The 22571-nt window shown below is 38.8% G+C and overlaps 1 protein-coding gene across 9 annotated transcripts; it reads left to right on the top strand.

The window, feature by feature from the left end:
- The first annotated feature begins 1277 nt into the window (after nucleotides 1–1277).
- On the top strand, nucleotides 1278–21770 carry C29H8orf89 (chromosome 29 C8orf89 homolog). 9 transcript variants are annotated; one of them, XM_072951799.1, is made up of 8 exons: nucleotides 1312–1358; nucleotides 8092–8157; nucleotides 13559–13722; nucleotides 15270–15423; nucleotides 17582–17675; nucleotides 18435–18492; nucleotides 19996–20031; nucleotides 21464–21770. In XM_072951799.1, the coding sequence occupies exons 3-8, from the start codon at nucleotides 13596–13598 to the stop codon at nucleotides 21610–21612; spliced, it is 618 nt and encodes a 205-aa protein (XP_072807900.1). In that variant the 5' UTR covers nucleotides 1312–1358; nucleotides 8092–8157; nucleotides 13559–13595; the 3' UTR covers nucleotides 21613–21770. The 9 variants fall into 9 exon arrangements, with proteins under 9 accessions (XP_072807901.1, XP_072807900.1, XP_072807906.1 ...); XM_072951801.1 differs by lacking the exon at nucleotides 1312–1358 and adding an exon at nucleotides 6253–6404; XM_072951800.1 differs by lacking the exon at nucleotides 8092–8157 and having other exon boundaries at nucleotides 1278–1358.
- The last annotated feature ends 801 nt before the right edge of the window (nucleotides 21771–22571 follow it).

Here is a 22571-nt window from a genome sequence, read left to right on the forward strand (position 1 = left end):
GTTCCTCAAAAATGGCAAGCTTCCAGTGTAAGGTCTTGGCACTTGGAATCTTGAGTCTGGAATATTCAGCCCTGAGGTCTGTACTTGGCTTTTTCATTCTGGAAAAAGAGATCTCTGACACATTTCTCCAAATAACCTTGTTTTTCCCATAGCATCAGTTACTGTATGAACTAATTGTTCCGTTTACTTGTTATCTGTTGCTTTTCACAGCCACTCAAGGGTTTGAATATACTTTCACAGCCACTGTCAGGCTTGAGTCTTAGCTTTCTTTATTTTAACAGAACAATGCCTGGTACATTGTAGGCCCTTTGCTTTGTTGATTAAATGAATCAAGCATTTCAAAGGCAGTAGCTATTCCATCTCCAGTGTTAACACATTTTAGTCCTTGGGTGTTTGGGTAGAGAATGGTAAGAGGAGGTGTAGAGGCTAGAATATATATACACACATACACATGTATTTTTTTTCTGGGAAAAATTATATTCTACTCAGGAAAAAATAAGTTTTATTGTGTAGGGATAGTAGTTCATGAAAACATGTTAGAGGAATATAGGAGATTGTTCCTACTGTGAGGATTTGAAGTTTCACAGAGGAGGTAGAATTTGGGCACCTGGTGGTAGAGAGTGGGATAGGGGAGAGGTGGTGGTAAAAGCCAAGAGGAGGGTTTAGCAGAATTCAAAACAGACCATTTAATAATAAACATTTGATCACATGTACACTTAATCCCACGTAATCCTGGGTGGGTGGCTCTTCACTTTGAGTGCAACCCCAGAACTGAATTCTTAATTGGTTTTGGGATGGGCCCCAGACTTTCCCTTTAAATCCTTTGTGTTATTTTTTAAAGTGCTGCCTAGTCTATTAGGTAAATGCACTACTACCCCCATTTTTTTTAAGATGAGGGGCCAACTTTCCTGACCCTGGAACCACCCAACTAAGTGGTGGGGCTAGTATAAGGCACATCTAATTTGAGTTGGTTTCTTAACCAGAGGAGCTAGGGAAGGTTAGAATCCAGCTTAACGAAAAGCTGAGAGCAGTTTCAGGAGTTTTGTGGGATCTGAAACCATATTACCAGGGCTAAACTTGCAGCCCTTGTGGAAGGGTCAAGAAATGAAGACAGAAGGTTTAGAAAAATTTGACAGTAAATAGAGGCTAAGACGCTACTGTGCGAGTCGGGCTGCTAGACTTTCTAACTTGGAAGGGGACCCGCACCGAACATCTCACCAAAGAACCTAGACAAAGGAGGCGTGGAACACGGAACTCGCGGGCACGGTGAGGGAACCTCGGACAACGACGTCACTCACTGACGATTGGGTTGGTCAGGTGTTGCTGGTCCCGTACTCTTCTGTACTCTGGAGAACCTGGTTAGTTTGAATCTTTAAAATGCAGCCCAGAGAACTGAACCTCACCAACCTTGTCCAGCTGCCCACTACCCACACTCGTGCCCCACTGACCTTGTGTCACGACTGAGTCCTCTTCACCCAGCCTTGTTCCCGCACCCTCCTCCCACCGTGCCCCCTGCAGCCGTGACCCCGAAGGCGGCGGCACCCTGTAGCGTTGTCGAGTGAGTCCCAGCGACCCCGCAGCCGCCCAAGCACCATCTTGGCGTGTACCCTAACTCTCGACCCGATTCCGCGAGGCAGGCATCCCGGAAGCTCCGGGCGCCTAGCAACCCGCGCGCGTCGGGCCGGCGGGGCTGAGCGGCGGGCGCGCCGCGCTCCCGAGTGTCGCCGGGCTGCCGGCCGCCAAGCATGCTCGCCCCGAGAGCGGCGCCCGAGCGAGCGCGCGGCCGTCCGCCCCGCCCCGCCGCCGCGGCCAGCCCCGCGACTCGGCCCGGCCGGGCCGGGGGCTCGGCTCGGCGCCCGGCCGCCGCTGGCTCCCGCGCGGTCCGCTGCCCCCGCTGTCCCCGCTGACTCCGCTGCCGGAGCCCGAGACCTGGGCGCCGCCGCCGCGGGCCGGGCGCGCGAAGAAGCCCCTTCCCTCCACGGCGGAGCTGCGGGGACAGTGAGTGCAGGAGGCCGGCGGGCCTCGGGGGAGCCCGGGCCACAGACGGGAAGGGGACCTTGCCGGCAAGGACAGGGCTGAAAGGGAGGTGGGTCCCGGAGAGCAGCTGGTCTGGCCTCTTCCCAGGAAGGAGAACTAGCCTAGTGATGCTCATGGGTCGCCCCAAGGATTTTCGTGACTTCCTGGAGAGCTGGCGGGAAGGCGGGGGCTGAGGACCTGACCCAGGTGGGCGGGTCAGGTGTAGGAGAGGTGCGAATGAAACCCAGGGTAGAGGGCCTGCTTGCCAGGTCTGTGCCTTCCCGCCCCCCCCCCCCCCGTCCTGGGACCGGCAGGCACCATAACCATCCCTCAAGGACACGCCCTTACAGGTTCGCACTCCGACCCTCCCAGGGTTTAAAGTGAAGAGGGAGTTGAATGTGGTTTTTTTCCTTCTTTGACTGCCCCTTTCTCCCGGGTGGAGCAGGGCTTGGGATGCTGGCCGTGTTAATCAGATAGCTGGCCGGGTTTTCACTTTTGCATTATATCAGATTTACCTGTAATTTGTTTATTATATTACTTTTTCTTTTTTACAAGGGGTTAAATATACTAGAGAAGACTTGTGTCATGAAGGTAATCTGCTCTGTTGTACTGGTCGTTTCCCCACCACATTTCATAGACATGGAAACTGTGGAGCATCTACCTGTAGACAAATTGAGTTTTGCAACCATTTTCAGGGTATTGTACCCTCTGGAGCACAAGAATCCCTGCCTTTCATCTTTATTGACTTTTTATCTACATTGCTGCTGCTGCTTTTTTTTTTTTTTTTTTTTGCAGGGGAGTGGTAATTAGGTTCATTTATTTATTTGGTTTTTTAATGAAGGCACTGAGGATTGAACCCAAGACCTCATGCATGCTAAGCATGTGCTCTACCACTTGAGCTATCCCCTCCCCCCTTACCTATATTGTTAATGATGAGTTTAAATCTTCCATTACATGGTATTTCTTCAAAAATACTTCCGACATTTCCTTCTTCAAGTTCTTACATTTTTGAAATTCCGTTGTAATACATCAGTACTTCTCATGCAGACAGCGCGAAGTATACAGAGTTGGAGGTGAAAGCCCCCTTTAGTTTCTACTCCTTTAATTTCTAACACTTCTTAGAGTTGATTTAGTATTTATGCTTCTGTTCTCTTTTCATTTGTTTTCTGATCATCAGTGGAATCATATGGATTCTTTTGAGGAACTGCCTTTTTCACTTAAGATGTGCTGAATGCCTTTCATATCAGTTCTGCACTTTCATATCAGTTCTGCACTATTTCATAGATGTGTCATATAGATGTATGATCATATGGTACAGATGTATCATAATTTATGTAACCATTCCTCTAAGATTGGTTCCAATTTTCCCTTATTACAAACAACACAACAGTGAACATTCTTATGTACGGGAACTGCTCTGTAAAGTGAATTCCTTGAAGTAGAATTGCTGGGTCAGATGTTTGTACGTTAAAAAATTTTGGTGGAATCTTGCCTTCCAAAAAGCCTTTACTGATTTACATTTCCATCAACAGGCTGTGGTGAAGCAAAAAAACAAACAAAAAAACCCCCTTGTGTTTATTATTTTAAAACAATTAAATCAATAGCTCCCACTTATTGAATGTTTATTACCTGGTCAGCACTGTGCTGAACACTTTATATGCATTTTATAATTTAATCCTCACTCACCCTGTGAGAGCCAGCAGCATTGCTATTTTCTTCGCGACTCCATGGTGATGCAACTATTTTTTTTTTATGATTGTCCACTATACTTTTGTTTTTTTGGAGCGGTGGGAGGAGGTAATTAGGTTTATTTATTTATTCTTTTTCTAAATGGAGGTACTGGGGATTGAACCCAGGCCCTCCTGCATGCTAAGCAGGCACCTCACCACTAAGCTGTATCCTCTCGCTATGACCCTGTGGTGATGCAGCTGTTGAAGGGCAGAGCCAAGATTAGAATCCAGGTTCATTTTACCTCCAGTGCTTGTGTTCCTTGTCACGTCTGAATTCCTGGTCAGTAACTGAGAACTGTGTGTCATGGGTTCTTTGAGCATCAAATGATTAAATTGTGTATTTGGTCTTACAGTACTGTGAGCACATAGTTCCTTTCTCGACTCTCTCCTGTAGAACTGGACGTGGGCCAGTGCTCCCTGCAGTTCTGGTTCTTCTGGGTCATTTGGCTCTCTAGGCACTCTTTCCGCCTTTTTTTTTTTTTTTCAATCTTCCTGCCTTGCATGTATTTTAAGAGAATCAGGCTTTCTTCTCTCTCTAAAATCTTTAATCCAGTCTTTGGCCTTAATCCTCACCCGTAAATAGATAACTCTTAAAAGCTTCATCTGGCAAACAATATTCCTATAGCCCAAATCCAGGTAATAAATAGGTCTCCACCTGAATGTTCTGTGCTCATTTTATCTCAAACTGGGCTGCTTGTGGCCCTCCACCCCCAGACTAACACTTTCTTTGAAATTAATTCATGGTTCCATAATTCTCTGGGCGACCCTAGTTCAGGGCCTCAGACAACTTTGACTCTTTTTTTCTTTGCTGAACCTCCTAAATTCAGTCAATCGTCAGTCTCGCGTCATTGGTACTACTCTAACTTAAGCACTCTGAACTATTCTATGTAGCCTCTTAACCTGGCCCCAGTCCCTGCCAGCTTAATCTTCCTAAAGCATGGCCATGAATATGCTACACTTCTGTTCTAAAACCCTCATGCCTACTCTCATTTCTACTTACCAAAAGCTGTGAGACTTAGTTTGAACATCCCTTGCTCAAAAACAGTAGCAAAACTCTCCTTCCCCAGTCTGGGTAGGTCAGCAAAGGCTCTGTTGTACCATAAAAATTTAAACACAGATTTATCATCAGTATTTATCGTAACAAACACATTGTTTGTTTACTCTGCTCCCCCTAATAGAGTATATGCTTTGGTATCTCAGTCATTTTTTTGTATTTCAGCTCTTAGCCCAATGAATGACTGGCACTGTGGACAAATAACTAGCTTTCTCAGTAAATCTACAGCTCACCTCTCTTTATGTGTACTTGATGATTTCTTTTGGTTTAGTCAAAGCTAAAAATAGATTATCTTACCACCTGCTGTTTGATGTTTGCACCATTTTCAGCTTTGTTGCTTTTCTATTATAAAAAATATAGGATTTGACCTCCTTGAAGATAAATATTTGTATGTATCATTGATTATTCCTTTAGGATAAACTCCTGGAAGTGGAATTACTGGGTCAAAAGTATATAAAATTATAAGGACATATATATTTCTGGATTGTTCTCTGGAAATATTATACTGATACATCCACTGAAACCTTATGATAGTACCTGTTTCCTTGAATCCCATCATACACTGTCTAGTAGTTAAAAAAAATCCTTGCTATTTTCAGAGCAAAAGTTATAAGTCAATATTTTGCTTTTATTTGGGTACTGGTGAGGGAGAACTTTTATTGACCATTTGTATTTTTTCTGTAATAAGTTATCTGTTCTTTAATAAATATACTCTCTTTAAGATCACTTTCTTATTGATTTTTAAATGTCTTTATATACCAAAGAAATTGAATCCTTCAATTCTTTATGTCATCGTTTGAAAAGTTATTCTGGGACCTTCTGAGCAGTGTGGCAGAGGGAGCTGACATGGAAGAAACGCCATTCTGCTTCAGTGTATTCCAAATATTGAGTAAAGAATAGGAAGATAGTTTATGGCTATGTGGCTGAGCTAGGGACCAAAAGGAGGAGATCCCCAGGTGCCGGAAGTGAAGGAAAGCTTACACAGGAAGGCACTGTTGAGCATCTGCTGGAAGCTGGGAGTCACAAAGGAGCACTGTTCCAGTTACTATGGCTGCGTAACAAACTTCTCCAAAACTCGGTGCAAAACAACCATTGATTGTGCTCCTGGGCTCTGTGGGACAGTGCAGGAATTCGGACAGTGCACGGCAGGGACAGCTTGGCTCTGCTTTACCATGTCTGGGGCCTCAGATAGAAGATCTGCACACTTGAGGCTGGACTCACCAGCGGGCTCATCCACTCCTATGTCTGGTGGTTGATCCTGGCTCTGGACTGAGGCCTTAGCCATGGATGTCAGATGGAACCTTTCTACAGTGGCCTCTTCCTGGCACCTAGCTCCCTCACAAAATGGTGGCTGGGTTTCCAGCGTCCCAAGATGAGCCAGTGGAAATCATATCACCTTTTATGACCTAGCCTTGAAAACCACAGTGTCACTTCTGCTGCATTGTACTGACCGAGGAAATCAGTTTCAGGGAAGGGAACACCGACCTCACCTCTTGACAGAGGAGTGTCAACATCACATTGAAGGAAGAACGTGCAGACATGGATATGTATTAGTGCATCCTTCTTTGGAGAACACAACCTGCCACAAGTACCTTGACACAGAGGTAACTAGAAAAATACCCCCCATTGGCCTGAGGTGGCTCTGAGGAAGCTTACCATCCACTTGAACTGTGGTAGGAAAGAGTCGGCTTCTAGACATGAGAGCACCACACCTTGCGCTGGCTCAAGTCCGAGGTCTGAAGTCACATTACTGCATGGTCCAGGGCCTACAGCCTAGGAAATGGGCATACTAATCCATCTGATTCCTCTGAAGCCCAGGGCCAGGCGGAGAGCAATGGGAAGTCTGTCCTGGGGAGGCCACAGCTCAGTGGCAGAGTGTGTGCTTAGCCTACATGAGGTCCTGGGCTCAATCCCAGTACCTCCATTAAATGCATAAATAAACCTAATTACCTCCTCTCCTAAATAAATAAATAAATACTTTAAAAAAAAAAACAAAAGAAGGAAAAGCCTATACAGAGATGTACAGCAAGGTTTCCATAGCTCAGGGAACACTGGACTCCTGTAGACAGCAGTCTCTCCAGAGACGAGCTCACAGTCCAAGTCTACAGATCACATAAGGAAATGAACCACAAGGAGGGAGACTTGGCAGATGCAGCAAATGGGAGATTTGTGCCCCCAAACAGAATAATAAACATCTTGGGAAAAAGCTTTAATTTATAGTATTCAAGGAGGTGAACGGATGGAGACTGTAGGGCAAGCATGGAACAGTGTGAATAAGAACAGAAGAGCCCGGGGCTGCACATGCACCCTGAAGGAAAAGAGGGAGAGGCGCTGAGTCACGCCGCACTCCCGTACCCCAGGTATTGATTCTTGGCTCGTGATCGTCATCACCGTGATTGTTATGATGGAAGCACAGCTGTTGTTTGTTTCCATGTATAAAGATACCTGACTCTGCTCTGAACTGAAGATTCTCTGAGAATTCAGGCAGTGTATTAGGCATTTAGTAAGATGCTTTTCTTCAGTTAGCTTTAAACTTCACCGCACCTCTGTAAGGCAGAGAGTATTATTCCCCAGGTAGGGAGACAGAGGCATGGAAAAGTTAACAAGGAAATAATTGGGGTTTTTTTCCATTCAGGACTGGGTGACAGGAAGAGGGCAGTAACAGTGGGCTCTGGGATGTACAGGTGGATGCAGATATATTGGAGAAGCCATTGCTTCTACATTTCTTCATTTCTTAATTCACAGGTTGAGGGTTCTTAACTCAGAGAATGCTTAAGTAGCTCTTCCGGTGAGTTGACTGTTTAAACACAGATTGGCAAATTGACTGCTTTTGGGTAATGGGAGATACTTGTGTCCGGATGGGAACTTTGCATATAGTTTTACAACTTACTTTTTGTAACATTTTGCATGTCTCTTATTTTTAATTTTGTTAGAGCTGAATCTTAATACTTTTTAAATTGTGTTCCCTTGTCCATCTCTCCTCCCCCCTAAAAACAGAGAATTTGATAAAATTAATAGTTTATCGTTGTTGTTCCCTTTTACATACACATTAGAGGAAAACCATTTAAACCTCCCAAACCTCAGGTTGTTTAATTCAGAAATTAGGAGGTTAGGTCTCTTACAGTTGTGTAAATCGGTGATTTCTGTTATATCAGTCCTTAATTCTCAAGTAAGAATCTCAATTCAGACAGCAATAAGATATTCTTTTTATACAGATATATAGACTTGACTGAAAAAATAGTGATTAATAAATTTTCAATGACTTTCACATATCTCCTTCCTCATTTTTAGATTTTCGTTTGGGGATGTAGTCCAGAAAGTCTTCAATAAGAATGAATTTCTCCTGCAATGACTGAGGTCGTTTTTAAAATAGTCTTAAAATAGTTATTTTTCGTTTCACTGAACAATTATGTTCTCCATCACTGAGAAATTAAAGATCTTCTTGATACTATAGGTTCCTAATGTAAGTTCCTATATTAACCTAAACAACTTTCATTAACATACTAGTCTCCATTGACAAGTCAGTCGTATATCTTACCATTCCTCCCTTGAAGGGAACATATCTTTTTTTCTGTTTTTTAAAAAATATTTAGTCTTTTTACTATGATGTACCCAGCTGTCGTTACAGTTTTTCAGGTAATGCAGGGATCTGAAACTGCTAGTGTTACTTCAGTGTGTTCTCTCTCTGTTCATAGGCACCTCCTACCTTCTTAGCACTTTCAAAAATATAGATAGATTTAACTGGTATAGATAGATCTGGTTGGAGGGCACCTTTTATTAACATTTTGTTTAAGAATTCTGCTTTTAAACCATGTACTTAAAGTTCTGAGTAGTGTTAATCTTAAAAGAAAAATCTAATAAAAGCTAAAGCTTTTATAAATTGAGGTATAGTCATTTTACAGTATTTTGTCCATTTCTGGGGTACAGCACAATGTTTCAGTCATACATATGCATATATTCATTTTCATATTCTTTTTCCATTATCGGTTACTACAAGATATTGAATATAATTCCTGTGCTATGTATTATAAACATCATTAATTTTATATATAGTAATTAGTATCTGCAAATTTCAAACTCCCAATTTATCCCTGTAAAGTATCCTTTATTTTTCTTTTCCCATTAGAATTAGGTGGTGACCATGTTAGCAGGAAACATAGGATCAAAAAAATTTTTTTTAAATTTCAGCACATTCTTTAAGTTGTACATTATTCTTGCAGCTGTAGGTTTTTCTCTCCCCTAACTTATTATGGAAAATTTCAAACATACACAAAAATATAGCTATTATACATGATCCCTCAGATATTCATTGTGTAAACTTTTTCAAAATACTCAGTTTTAAGGAAATTTTTCTTAACTTTGTTTGACACCAGGTGTTGATTGTTAGTCCCTTGGTTGCTTCTTCTGTCCTGGTAGAGAGGCTTCTAAGAAGGAGAGGATGGTGTGCCTTGGAGCTGAAAGAAAGCTGTCTGGTCATCTTCACCTCTACAAGTGCAAGGGGGAGAAAGGTCTTAGATGGAGTCCTGGATTGTGATTTGGAGAGTCCTTTTAAGACTTCGGAAATTATAATTTACTCCATAGTTTAGATTTGTTGTCATTTTTATGATTGTTATCGCCCTTACGTTTGTTTTGTTTTCTCAAGTCTTTAGCAATAAATCCTATGAAATCAAGAGAATTCAAGAGCATCAAAGAAAGAATGAACTACTCTTCTTTCTTGTTGCTGGGAAGGAGGATCAACCGCAAGTATAGAGTGGTGGCAGCGTTGGAGAATAACGGGGAGCAATGTGAGCCTCTTAGCGGGCTCAGAGCCAGAAGACTGGCCGCTCTGATTGGAGATGCCCACTGAGGTTGTGGCTCTCCCTTTCTCTTCCTGTCCCTGACGGCGTTTCCTAGTGCTCTTCACACCGACACTGCAGCCCGTAACTCTCTGGTTTCTACTCTTTAATTGCCAACACTGCCATTTCAAAGCAGACGCAAGATCTCCTCCCCAAATCCAAAGACTTTCCCCCTTTATTCTTATCCCATTTTCTCATGTCACAATGAATAATGTCTCCAGGACTTGACGCCGCTGGCTCCTTCGGCACGGCCTTCCTGGGAGACACTCACTTCTCACGACTACCCCATCCCTAAGGCTACTTTATGTTGCTCTCCATCCCTCCTCCCCCTTCATCTTTCCTCTTTTACCTCTTCTTTTGTTTCTTTTAGTCCTTCTTCCCTTTCCTCTCCCAGGTTCTCATCTTTCCCCTCCTTCCTCGTCAGTGAGCCTCTAAGTGCTTGGACACACACACACATGTGCACACACTCCAACTATATGAAACTACCTTCCTGAGCTATGTTGTCGCTCAGCTCACAGTCCTGTTCCCACCCCCACCCCACTCCCACCAGCTTTCTGCTTTGTTAGCTTCCCTAACGCGCGAGACCGGATTACCCGTCTCTCCTGCGTGCCCCGTAGCACCCTGTTTCCCCATCGTAGCACTTACTACACTACATTATTTGTTCCGCTGTCTGTGTTTATTTGTGGACTGAGCTCCCCCAGGGCAAGGACTGTTTTACCAGGGTTTTCCAATGCCTTGTGCAGTCCTTGACAGAGAATCAACCTGCAGTAAATCATATTTTGTATGAATGAATGAGCACAGCTGAATCTGGATGTTCATAACCTTTTTTGTTGGGAAGATTGGAGAAATGAACAAATGCCCACCAAGGAGGATGGCCGTAGGCACTCAGGTAGTTGTACCTGGAGCGGTGGTTGTCTTCTCCGAGAATGGGGGCGGAGTCTGGCTCATGGTTGCACTTTCTTCAGAGGTTAGTAATGCCTTGCACATCATACACACAATATATATAATTGATTATATAGTAAATAAGCTGGATGTATGATTAGTTATTCTCCTGTGTCCCTGTTTAGACTAAAAGCAATGGCTATCTTGGGGCTATGCTTATTTTCCATGAAGCATAGAAATTATCTTTTATTCAGGCACAAGTGCATTTTGTGATGGTAATAATTTTTAAACTTTAATTTTATTGTGGTAAAAACACGCTATGAGATTTACTCTCTTAACAGATTTTTTAGTGTACAATAGAGTATTGTCATCTACAGGTACAATGTTGTACAGCAGATCTCTGGAATGCATTCATCTTGTGTAAGTGAAACTTTATAACGTCTGATTAGCACCTCCCCATTTCCTCCCCCATCCCAGAGCCTGGCAACTACCATTCTATGCGTCTATGAGTTTGACTATTTTAGATGCCTCATACATGTGGACTCGTGAGGCATTTGTCATTCTATGACTGATTTATTTAGCATAATGTCCTCAAGGTTCATCCATGTTGTTTCATATTTCACCATTTCTTTCTTCTTTTATGGCTGAATAATATACCATTGTATATCTATATACCACACTTTCTTTATCCATTCATCCACTGATGGACATTTAGGTTGTTTCCACATCCTGGCCATTGTGAATAGTGGTATAATGAACATGGGAGTGCTAGTAACTCTTTGAGATCTTTTTTTTTAATTCATTTTTTAACATTTTTTATTGATTTATAATCATTTTACAATGTGTCAAATTCCAGTGTAGAGCACAATTTTTCAGTTATACATGAACAGACATATATTCATTGTCACATTTTTTTCTCTCTGAGCTGCCATAAGACCTTGTGTAGACTTCCCTGTGCTATACAGTATAATCTTGTTTATCTGTTCTACATTTTGAAATCTCATCTATCCCTTCCCACCCTGTAACTCTTTGAGATCTTGATTTCAATACTTTTGGATAAATCCCCAGAAGTGGAATTGCTGGATCTTACGGTAGTTCTCTTTAATTTTTTTGAGGAATCTCCATACTATTTTACATAGTGGCTGCACCATTTTGCGTTTGCACCAATAGTGTATACGGGTTCCAATTTCTCTATGGCTTCACCAACACAAAAATTTTTATAATAGGTATCGTAGCAGGTGTGAGGTGATAGCTCATTGTGGTTTTGATTTGTATTTCGCTGATGTTTAGTGCTGTTGAGCATCTTTTTACATACCTGTTTGCCATTTCTATGTCTTCTTTGGAGAAATGTCTATTCAAGTCCTTAGCCCATTTTTTTTCTTTTAAAAATTTATTTATTTATTTATTTGTTTGTTTATTTATTTGAAGTACAGTCAATTACAATGTGTCAATCTCTGGTTTTAGCCCATTTTTAATAGGGTTTTTTTATTGTTTTTCTTTTGTTTGTTTTTGCTGAGGAGTTCTAGGACTTCGTCTTATCAGATAAATAGTTTGCAATTATTTTCTTCCATTCTGTAGGTTTTCTTTTCATTCTGTTGATTGTTTTCTTTGCCGCATAGAAGCTTTTTAGTTTGTATAGTCCCACTTGTCTGTTTTTGCTTTTGTTTCCTGTTCTATCCATAAAACTTGCCAAGACCAATGTCATGAAACTTTTCCTTATGTTTTCTTCTAGCAACTTTACAGTTTCAGGTCTTAGGTTTAAATCTTTAATCCATTTTGAGTTGATTTTTGTGTGTTTTTGCTTTGTTCCCTGTGCTTTTGGTGTCATATCCATAAAATCATTGTGAAGAATATCATGAAGATTTTCCCATTTTCTTTTTCCTTTTTTTATGTTAAATATAATAAATTCTTTTCTCTTTCAGTTTTGAGATGTAACTGACACACAGCACTGTAAAAGTTTAAAGTGTACAGCATAATTCTTTGACTTACATACATCATGAAATGATTATCACAGTAAGTTTAGTAAACATCCACCGTCTTATATAAACACAAAATTAAAGAAATAGAAGAAAAAATTTTCCTTGTGATGAAGACTCTTAGGATTTACTCTCTTAACAACTTTCATTATAACGTGTAGCAGTGTTCATTATACTTACCATGTTGTACATTGCATCCTTAGTACTTATTTATCTTATAACTGGAAATTTATACCTTTTGACTGCCTTCATTCGATTTCCCCTCTCCTCAGCCTCCGCCTCTGGTAACCACAAATCTGCTCTCTCTTTCTATGCGTTTGTTTGTTTGTTTTTTATTGCTTTGGCTAGCACTGCCTGTACTATGTTACATAGTTGTGAGAGTGGGCATCCTTGCCTTGTTGCTGATCTCAGAGGAAAGCTTTCAGTTCTCATAATTGATTACGATGTTCACTGTGGGCTTTTCATATATAGCCTTTTTTATGTTGTGATAATTTCTGTCTAATTCTAATTTGTTGAAAGTTTATTTTTTTATCATGAAAGCATGTTGAATTTTATCAAATGTGTCTATTGAGATGATCCTGTGATTTTTAATCTTTCATTCTGTACTTATTACATCCCTAATACTTATTTATCTTATATCTGATATATTACACTTATTAATGTTTTATGTTGAACCATCCTTGCATCTCAGAGATAAATTTCCCCTCGTCATGGTGCATAATGGTAATATTTTTGAAAGACTCCTAAGCATTCCATTGTCTTGTACATAATAACTTGCTGTTGGACTTAAAATTTTTTTAATTGCCAAATATCTATAACCTTGAATTTGAAAGAATTCATTAAAATATTTAAAAAAAATTTTAATAATCTACTTATTTTAGCTGTATTCTTAAAAGCCTCTTGCTTTAAAATCCCAAGAATATATATTTACAAGTTATAAGTGAACTTTTTATTTAAATCTATATTAGTATTTAATTTGTATGATGGAAAACAAATTAGAAAAATATTTATCTGTGAAATACCTTTTCTTTTTTTTTTTGTATCTGTGTCCTGAATCTGGTGCAGCATCTCACTTTCATCAGCACTGTTAAAAGAAGAAAAAATGCCAGTGCTATCTCCTGACATCAAATTTGAGACTTCTAATGTTGCCAGAAATTCCCTTCACAGTTGTTTTCTTTTTGAGAGTGGTTGGAGGAAAGCAGTTTTAGAAACACAGAAGATGAAGAAAGGTAACTTCATTTTTACTCTTATTTTACTTAAGAAAATATAGAAATAGTGCCTTGAATTTACAGGTACTTTTTTAAGTAGTCAAGAGAAATTAAATGATTTCTGTAATATTTATGTAAGGATAACACCTTAGGCTTGTGGAAAAGAAAAACGGAAGCAGATTAGAATTAATCTACTTACGATAATTCAGTAACTCGTAATGGGAACACATTCTAAAAAACTACTCTTGATATCAGTGTAACACTATCTCTGTTGGATCATACTTTTTTCATAAATAGTGTTTGCTTTTATATGCCTCAAGTTGATGTTTATATTTTAAGAAACCCAAATCTTTAACAGCACCTTTCTGTTTTAATAATCCTAACCAAAACTTTAAATTTTTGAGTGAGTTATGTGGAAAGTACCTTACATCTGATAGTTGCTCAAAAGACTAATTTGAGAACTTTTGATTTGTATACAAATGTAATAGCTTTCTCCCTTAATTTCAAATTATAATTGCATTTCTTGTTCATCCTGAATTCTACCTTCAGCTTTATTAATGGAGAAATAATTCTTGAAAAGAGCAAAATTTAAACTCCCCAGCCATTTCATCATTCTTGGTTTCGAGTGTGTTGCTGTGTTTTTTTTTTTTAATGTTTTCACTAGGTTCTCATTAAAGGTACTCAGAACACACCAGTTTATCTGTTCTCCTACCTCTAAATGTAAAGCTAAAAAGAGACTCTACATGATTTTTGATCAAGAGAAACTTTTTTTCCAAAAGAGAATAACCAAAAGTTGCAAAATAGCACCTTGAGCATTTACTATAGCTCTAGTCCCATTAAATACTTTCTATTGCTGTGCTAGACTTGCTTAGCAAAGAAAGCTTGAAAAATCATGCTCAATGTTTGAAAATCACCCAAACCTTTCATCTTGTAATCTGATTTTTCCCTTTACTGTCTTCATTTTGAAGTTAAAAAAAAAATTGAGAATCTCTTCTACCAGTGATACAGGAAGAAGAAGTCCCCTCTGGGTGCTTCAGATGTTGCTGTTCATAGGTTTGGTGTGGAACTTTGCAGAGAGAGTATTAAAAATCAATGCCTGAAATAGAGTTCTTTTCTCTTTCATTGCTAGTTCCGATAATCATGTATTTGCACTTCTTGATTACGCAAAAGTGGGAAGATAAAAAAAAATTTTAAAACAGCAGATATTGCACGACTCTTGAAAGTGCTTTTAAACCCTATTTCATTGTGAATGTTTCCAGTGTTCTGGGAATTCTAATTAAATAAAATTGATGAAGGCAGAGGACAGTGACAACTGTGGAGGATCTGGAAGTCCTTCTTCTTTGTTCTAACTCTTAGCCCCTTAATCAACTCTTCCCTACAGCCCCCATACTAGGAACTGAAAGGTCTTCTCTTGGTAAAGATGCTAAATCAATTACAGTAGCTTAATTTTTGTTCTTAATGACTGATTCAGTATATTTATTATGCATTTTAGTATATAGTAAAAGAAGTTATATACGTTTAACCAAGAAATAATACTGATAATCATTTATGATACTGTTTTTAATTAGAATACACCACAGCATTTGGTCTAGAAGAGTTCAAAGAATGTGTCAAAATGCCATGTTTACCAGGATTGCAAAATTGCCCCAAAAGTGTAAGTTCCACTCCACTAGAGGTTCGTAAAAGACTCCTGCATGCTGATACCAAGATGCCTCCTGTCAGGTAAGTCCTCTCTATTTGATGCTCTTTTGTTGAATATTGATTTGTAGTAACAGTGCTGAATATAGAGGTTTTTCTGGCTAGTGAATCTGATTCTTTCTTGCCAACTATTTTTTTGCACAAAGGATTTAGTTTTTTAAATCTAAATTAGCAGTTTTACTCAGTTTGACCAGTAGGTGGTTTCTCAGTTTTCAAGTGACATTTCCAGAAAGGATTTAAGGACTTTGTTAAAAAAAAAAAAAAGTCTTTATTGCCCTAAATGTAAATAGCTCATGAGAATATTGGAATTTACAGCAATAAAAATAAATGAAGACTCCCTGCAATATAAGCAGGTGTCTGTACCCTAAATACAGAACCTTGTGTTTCTAGTTTAACTGAAGTGGTGTGAGGGCACAGTCTGAATGAGAGGTCAGCCTAATGAAGACTTTGCTTGGCTGTCGGATAAAATGAGTTTGTCCGCCAAAAAATCCCACTGACTTTGAATACTGGCACTTAAAAACATTATGATAAACACCTTTCCTACTATAAATCAGACTTCCTGACATATCACTGAAAGAAAACTTCCTTTGGGGGTGGATAGAGCTCAATGGTAGAGTACAAGCTTAGCCCGCATGAGGTCCTGTGCTAAATCCCCAGGACCTCCATTAAAAATAAAAATTAAAAAAAAAAAACTTCCTTCTCCAAAAAGATCTATAAATTAGTAAAATGGTCTCATATTCCTATTTGGTTTCTGCTTTGATTTATTTATTCATTCATCAAGTATTTATTAAATGTCTGGAACTAGTTCACTTAGCCAGCCTGAAAAAAGACAAAGGATTTATAGCAGTCTGAGATGCAACTCTGTTTAGCAGAGGATATATATTTTCGTATTATCTTCTGCCATAATGAACTTTAAAGTCATTTAGTTATACATAGCACACACGTATTGGAATTTCAGAATATATTTCTTGAGTTTTCCACTAGTATTATTGGTCTTGTTAATTACTCTTGAAATAAATTTTGGTAATTTAAATAGAAAACTAGAATATGGTAAAAATGAAAAGTTGTGTATAATTTATATCTAAATTATGAAAGTAAGTAAGAATGCAGAAACTTGGGGGAAAAAGATAAACAATTATTGGATAATTTGCCCATCCTAACATATCCATTTTTATTGTTGAGTGTTCTCTTCTGTCCTCCTTCATTTTCATGGAACTTTAAATTGTGATTTGGGTGTACTTAAAATTTTTTTATTCTGCCCTTTTTTTACTTAATATTACATGTATACATTTTTTTTCCATGTCGCTGCACAATCTTCAGACTGACTTTACTGGCCACATATGATTTTACTGGTGGATCCATAGTTTATTTAACTGGTTTTGCCAATAACACCATAATGAACAACTGTATACGTAAAGCCTCTCCCATCGTTTTTTAATAATATCCAAGGACAGATTGTCAAGCTACAAAAATATAAAAAGCAAAATTACTCTTTCTGAAGTGAGAGTATAATGAAATAGGCAGAACCAGAGATGGAAGAAGAGAGAGAGATTTGCCAGTAGGGTTGATGGTAGCAGTTAAACAGAAGGGACAGCAGGGATGGAGAAAGGAGAGAGACCGTCAGAAACATGAATATGAAACCTGCTAAGGACAGTGAGTTTCCATCATTACTGAGACACCTATGTCCCTGACACTCAGCTCACTCTTGTCTTTCTCACTGGAAGTCCCAGTGCCCTTTGAGGAGGGTCGGGGTGAAAGTGTATAGGGCTGCCTATGGCCGTGGACTTGTCTCAGTAGAGACCAGCATTGTCTCCCTTCTTGCAGTGCATGTGATCATCTTGAGACTGGGACTTGGAAAGTACCCCCTGAATCAGCCCATTCTGCCTCTAAGTTTTAAGTCTTCATTTTGCTTCCTGCTGTTTTTACTCTATTTCAGTTTTTTTTTTTCATTTACAACTTGGCTGTTTGTGAAATGATTCCTCAACATTTTCCATTGACTTAAGAGTGAATTTACTGAAGTCAATGAAGGGTAATTTGAATACATTATATTCATGTTACAACAAGTGTTCTTCAGGTACAAAGGGGAAGATGGGTGGCCAAGTGCCACGATGTCTATGGAGTGCTTGGCAGACGTACATGTCAGCTCTCTTCCCTGTCCCTGAAACGAGTGTCTTTATTTTAGCCATTCTAGCGAGAACATGTCGAGTTGCCTGCAAGTGTTTTATTCTCCTCTGCATATTGCCCAGCGCCCTGTGAAAGAACAGTCTTGGCAAAGCAGGGAAGTACCAGCTCTTACTGTCTTGTATACAACCCCTTGTCCTCTTCTTCTTTTTTTATCTCCATATGTGGATATGTGATTTTGAAACTCTGATAAAAGTTTAATGTGTTTTTAAATTTCTTTAGTGATAAAATTTTCCAGTGACTCTCAAGGCATCCTTTGGTAATAAAACTGCAAGTAGTCCTCAAGGGGAAGTGCATTTATAAGTTATAGCTGAGCTCTGAAGTTTAATATAGTTGCAAGAAATCTGGAATTCTTCTGGATTATCTCACCCCACAGAAGACTCAATCGTGACATGTTTCTTCTAAGAACCTCCTCACTATCTAGGTCCATTCCAGTAGGAATGAAAGTTAATTATGACAACACTCAGATTGTGGCGATTAATAGGTAAAAAGAGCACAGATAAGTGATAGTTGGTATCTGGCATCTCGAGATAATTTAATTTAATCTTGATTCCTTTCCTTTAGCATTCCCCGAATTATAATTAGTGATAAGTTAAGATAAAGGTGGAAAAAGTTAGACATAACACTCATCTGCTGCTAAAATTTATTAGCAAAAACTGAGACACTAAGTTTGGTCATATCTGCTTCTCACTGGATTATTTATGATGGATGGATTAATGTTTATTTAATTTCCATTTGATTTCCCTCCACAAGTGAATTTCACTGAAAGTGTGCTTCTTGTCTCTTACTGTATGTTAAAAAATTAATGTACCCTGGATTTATATAAAAATGATTTTATGATAATGTATCATTTTAGGATAAAGAAGACAAAGGCAGCATGTACTGTGGTGCCACTTAAGGAGAAACCAAAAGGTAGGCTGGGGCATCTTTTTCTCTTACCACATGTCTTAGTAAAAGTGTGGAGTACTAATTGTTCTTTCCATTGACATAATTATCTTTGTTTTGTTGATGCTTCTTTTAAGCTTTGTTCATTTTATAAACTTAGTGGATGTTGTGTTCAAAATATACATACACAATCATCTCATGTTGGAGGATGGAGGGAAGGAAAAGTGCCCGCTGAACTGAGAAGGTATCTTGAGACCGAAAACCGAGGCAGGCAGCTCCATGTATCAATGGATCAGTTTATTATATGGTAACTTACTCTCAGGGTGGGATGGGGTGGACAATGATCTGGAAGCATCATAGCTGCATTCCATACACCGAGGGTCCGCTGGGACTTTATAGTTAACATAGGTATTGGGGTATGTGCTTAGAAACAGGAAGGGCATTCCTAAATCAAGATTTATGAATGGGTAACCAGTCTCATGGGCACCAGGAAGGTCTTCATCATTATTTGGAGGCCAACAGAGCATAGTGTCCACCTGGTCCCAAGGATTATTAAACAATATCTATTAACTCCGAAGCCCTTGATGACAGAGAAGTGATTTACCACACAGTACAGTCCTGGGTAGGGTCAGTGGAAGGACAGGAGGAACTGTGTGGACCCAAGATGGCGTCAGCCATGCTAACAGCCATGCCTCCCAGGGCCCTGGATAGGCCTCCATCATCTCTCACGTGGGCCTCTGCAGAGCCTGGAAAATGGTCTTGCTTCGAGTTTCTGACCTTGGAAATCCTTCAGCACTACAATATAAGCCTAAAATCATGGCCTTTAATCATATCACTCCCTTCTTCAAAAACGACGACTCCTTGTTACCCACAGACTCAAGTATGAACTCCTTAGCTTGGCCCTCAACTCTTTGCCATCTTCCCCTAACTTTGCTTTCTAGCCTTATCTTCTAATTAAGTCTTTCATGAACCTGTGTGCGGATAATATCCAACTACAAAAATCTATCTATATGCCAACAGTTTGGGTTCCAAAAAACTACTCCATGGTGACTAAGAGGGTTTATAGCACCAAGGAGCATTTTCCACTTATTTAGAATATGAGTTTGAGATGATCATGTGATTTTCTGTTTAATTTTTTAATGTGAAGAATAACATTTGAAGATTTTGTAATGTTAAGCCACTCTTAACATTCTCTGAATACTCTCATTTAAGAAATGATGTATTATGTTTTTTGTGCACTGCCATATTTAAGTTGCTAGCGTTTTACTGTTGTTTTTTTTTTAACTGTGTTAATGAGTGAGATTACCACTAATTTTCCTCTTTGTCCTTTCTTTGTCTGGATTCACTGTAATGGATTGGGTTGTAATGGCCTCATGGCATGAATTGGGGAGTATTCTGCTTTTTCTATTCTCTGAAGTATATGATCTAAAATTGGAATGACCTCTGATAGAATTCATTTGTAAAATCATTTAGATTACTTGTTTTCTTTGGAGGAATCTTTTAGTATTAATTCAGGCATTTTAATTTTAGGACTCCTGAGGCATGCTAATTCTTCAATCAATTTTGGTAAGTTACTTTTCTAGAATTTTTTGCATTTTGTCTACATTTTCATATGTATTGGCATAAATTTTAGTCTTTGCCCTCTCTGTACTTCTAATATTGCTTATTTGGGCCTTCATCTTTTTTCCATAATTAATCTAACCAATGACTTTCCTTTTTTATTAGTCTTTTATTGAAGAATTCATTTTTAAGAAATCTTTCTTATTGTAAGTTTGTTTCCTATTTCATTGATTTCTCCTCTTTTCTGTATTATCTTCTTTCCTTCATGTTCTTTGGGCTTATTCTTTTCCTAACGTATATCTTATTCCTAGCTTATTAATTTTTAGTCTTCTTTTCTAACACAGGAATTTTAGGGTATAAACCTCTCTATGTACAACTCTTGCTGCATTGCGCAAGTTTTATAATATTTTCTTGATCGTTTAGTTACAGGTATTTTTAATGTTTATCACAATTTCTTTTTTGATGGATGAATAATTCAGAATGTGTGTATATATTTCTAAATAGTCGAGAATTTAAAAATTTATCTTATTGTTAAAAATGTATCTTCTTTCCCTCTACTCTCTCTGAAATTTCTACTCACATTACATACTCAAATAAAACAAAACAAACAAAACATAACAACCACATTGGAGAATTGTTTTTGGCACTTGAAACTGAAGTTATATAATAGTATTTTGAAACAATATGGATCAGTATTTTATTTTCAAAGGCTGTATGTTTCTAAATAAAAGTATTACACATATTCACATGTTTAGAGTAATATGTTGTGATTACATGGGAACTTTGAATGTGATGGATCTGTATTTAAATCCTGCCTCTAACAATTTAAAAAAAGTTTTTTGAATCTGTAATCCAAGATAGTACTAGTCATGAGCTTCATAGTATTCTTGTGTGGATGAGAAAGATCATTCAATAAATGTTATCTATTATTATTATTGTTATTACTTCTATTACCATTCTGTCATAGAAGCTTTATTAATGCTGTTCTAGTTACTGAATGCCTTATTTCACTTTGTAGTTTCACTCTTATTTCACTTAGCATTTTTAAGAAGTGGGTTTATTTGGAGACAGTAATTTGATAAGCATATAAGGTATGAAGTGAGTTAATTATTTATGGAGATCGGGCCTTTTATTTTGGGATAAATTCCACAGCCACTCATGTTTTAAGAAGTGTGTTACAGACTCAGATTTAGTTTTATATAATTAAATACAAGCATTTCAGCATTTTTTATTTAAATATTTTTTGAGGTGATTTGCCATCCCAGCCACTTTAGAAAGTTAAGTAGCTCTCATTTCTACCTCAGAGAATGTGTCATATGAAGAACTAGTGGTGTTTAATGGTCATTTGAGGAGCAGGTATTTTGTTTGTACTGTGTTTTTGAGAATACCATTCACGTGTGCTTAATTATAATAGTCGGGATTTTTTTCTTCTTTGCAGGTTCTGGCTTCAGCGATCCTCTCTCTGGAGCACCATCTCAGTACTTACAGAGACTTTCCAAAATGGCCATATTGGAGTATGACACCATTCGTCAAGAAACAGTCAGAAAATTAAAAAAGAGCAAGAAACAGGACCCTCGAGACTGCTGATTATCGCACAGTGGGATGCTGTCTTCACTGACTTTTCAGGTTTATATTTTTCCTTTCTTTTTCTTTTTTCTTTTTTTTGATATGCAGTATGTTGTGCAATGATTTACATAAAAATGGAAATGTAAATAGGAAATAAATATTTTCTGTTATATACGGAATATGTTGTATTTTGTTAACCTTACAGAGAGATATTTAAGTTATTGTTTGTATGGTTTATAGATGGGAACATAAGCATAAGGAAAATTACATTCCATGAATTTTATGCACGTTATCTCTTTCAATTCAATTTGATAAATGTTATTTGAGTGGCTGTACAATGAGTTTTGCTAGAATCTGCAGAAGATGCAACAGTGAGTCCTTATTATTGGAGTTAGAAGGCACTTAGCAAGAACGCCTCCTTTTCTGTGCTTGGGTTTGAAAGCAGTTGTGAGATTAGTATTCAAGCAGAGGAAGATGAAAATATTAGCTTTGTTTCCTGATAAAAACTGGAAGGGAAATCTTGGCTTAGATGTGTGGCAACAAGGGTTTCCTCATCCCAAACTTCAGAATTGGGCAAATGTACCCAGCCAGGTACTGCTGACAGCCTCAGGCTCACCTGCTGAGTCAGGCCTTCACTGCCAAGCAGAGCAAGGCATCTCCACCGTGTAGACAGACAGACAAACCCCTGAGAGGAAAGGGGGTGAGGAGAGAGAGACTCGCTCCGCCTCTGCGGGGAGGAGGAGGAAGATCTAGGTCAAGAGGAAAACCCCTCTGCAGGAAAGCCTGTGGAGTAGGGGAGAAGTGTGTGTCAATACACCTTCCTGAAAAATGGGGAGAAATCAAGGATACCAGTGACTGATCCAGAGTGAGAAACAGGCCGGAAGAGAACGACAGAGGGTAGCAGAGGTTTAAAAACTAGGCAGTAACATCCAGCATGTTCATAGAAATCTTCATGAAGGATGCATTGTTAGAAGCGGGCC

This window comes from Vicugna pacos, chromosome 29, assembly GCF_048564905.1.
Source record: "Vicugna pacos chromosome 29, VicPac4, whole genome shotgun sequence".
Taxonomy (NCBI): Eukaryota; Metazoa; Chordata; class Mammalia; order Artiodactyla; family Camelidae; genus Vicugna; species Vicugna pacos.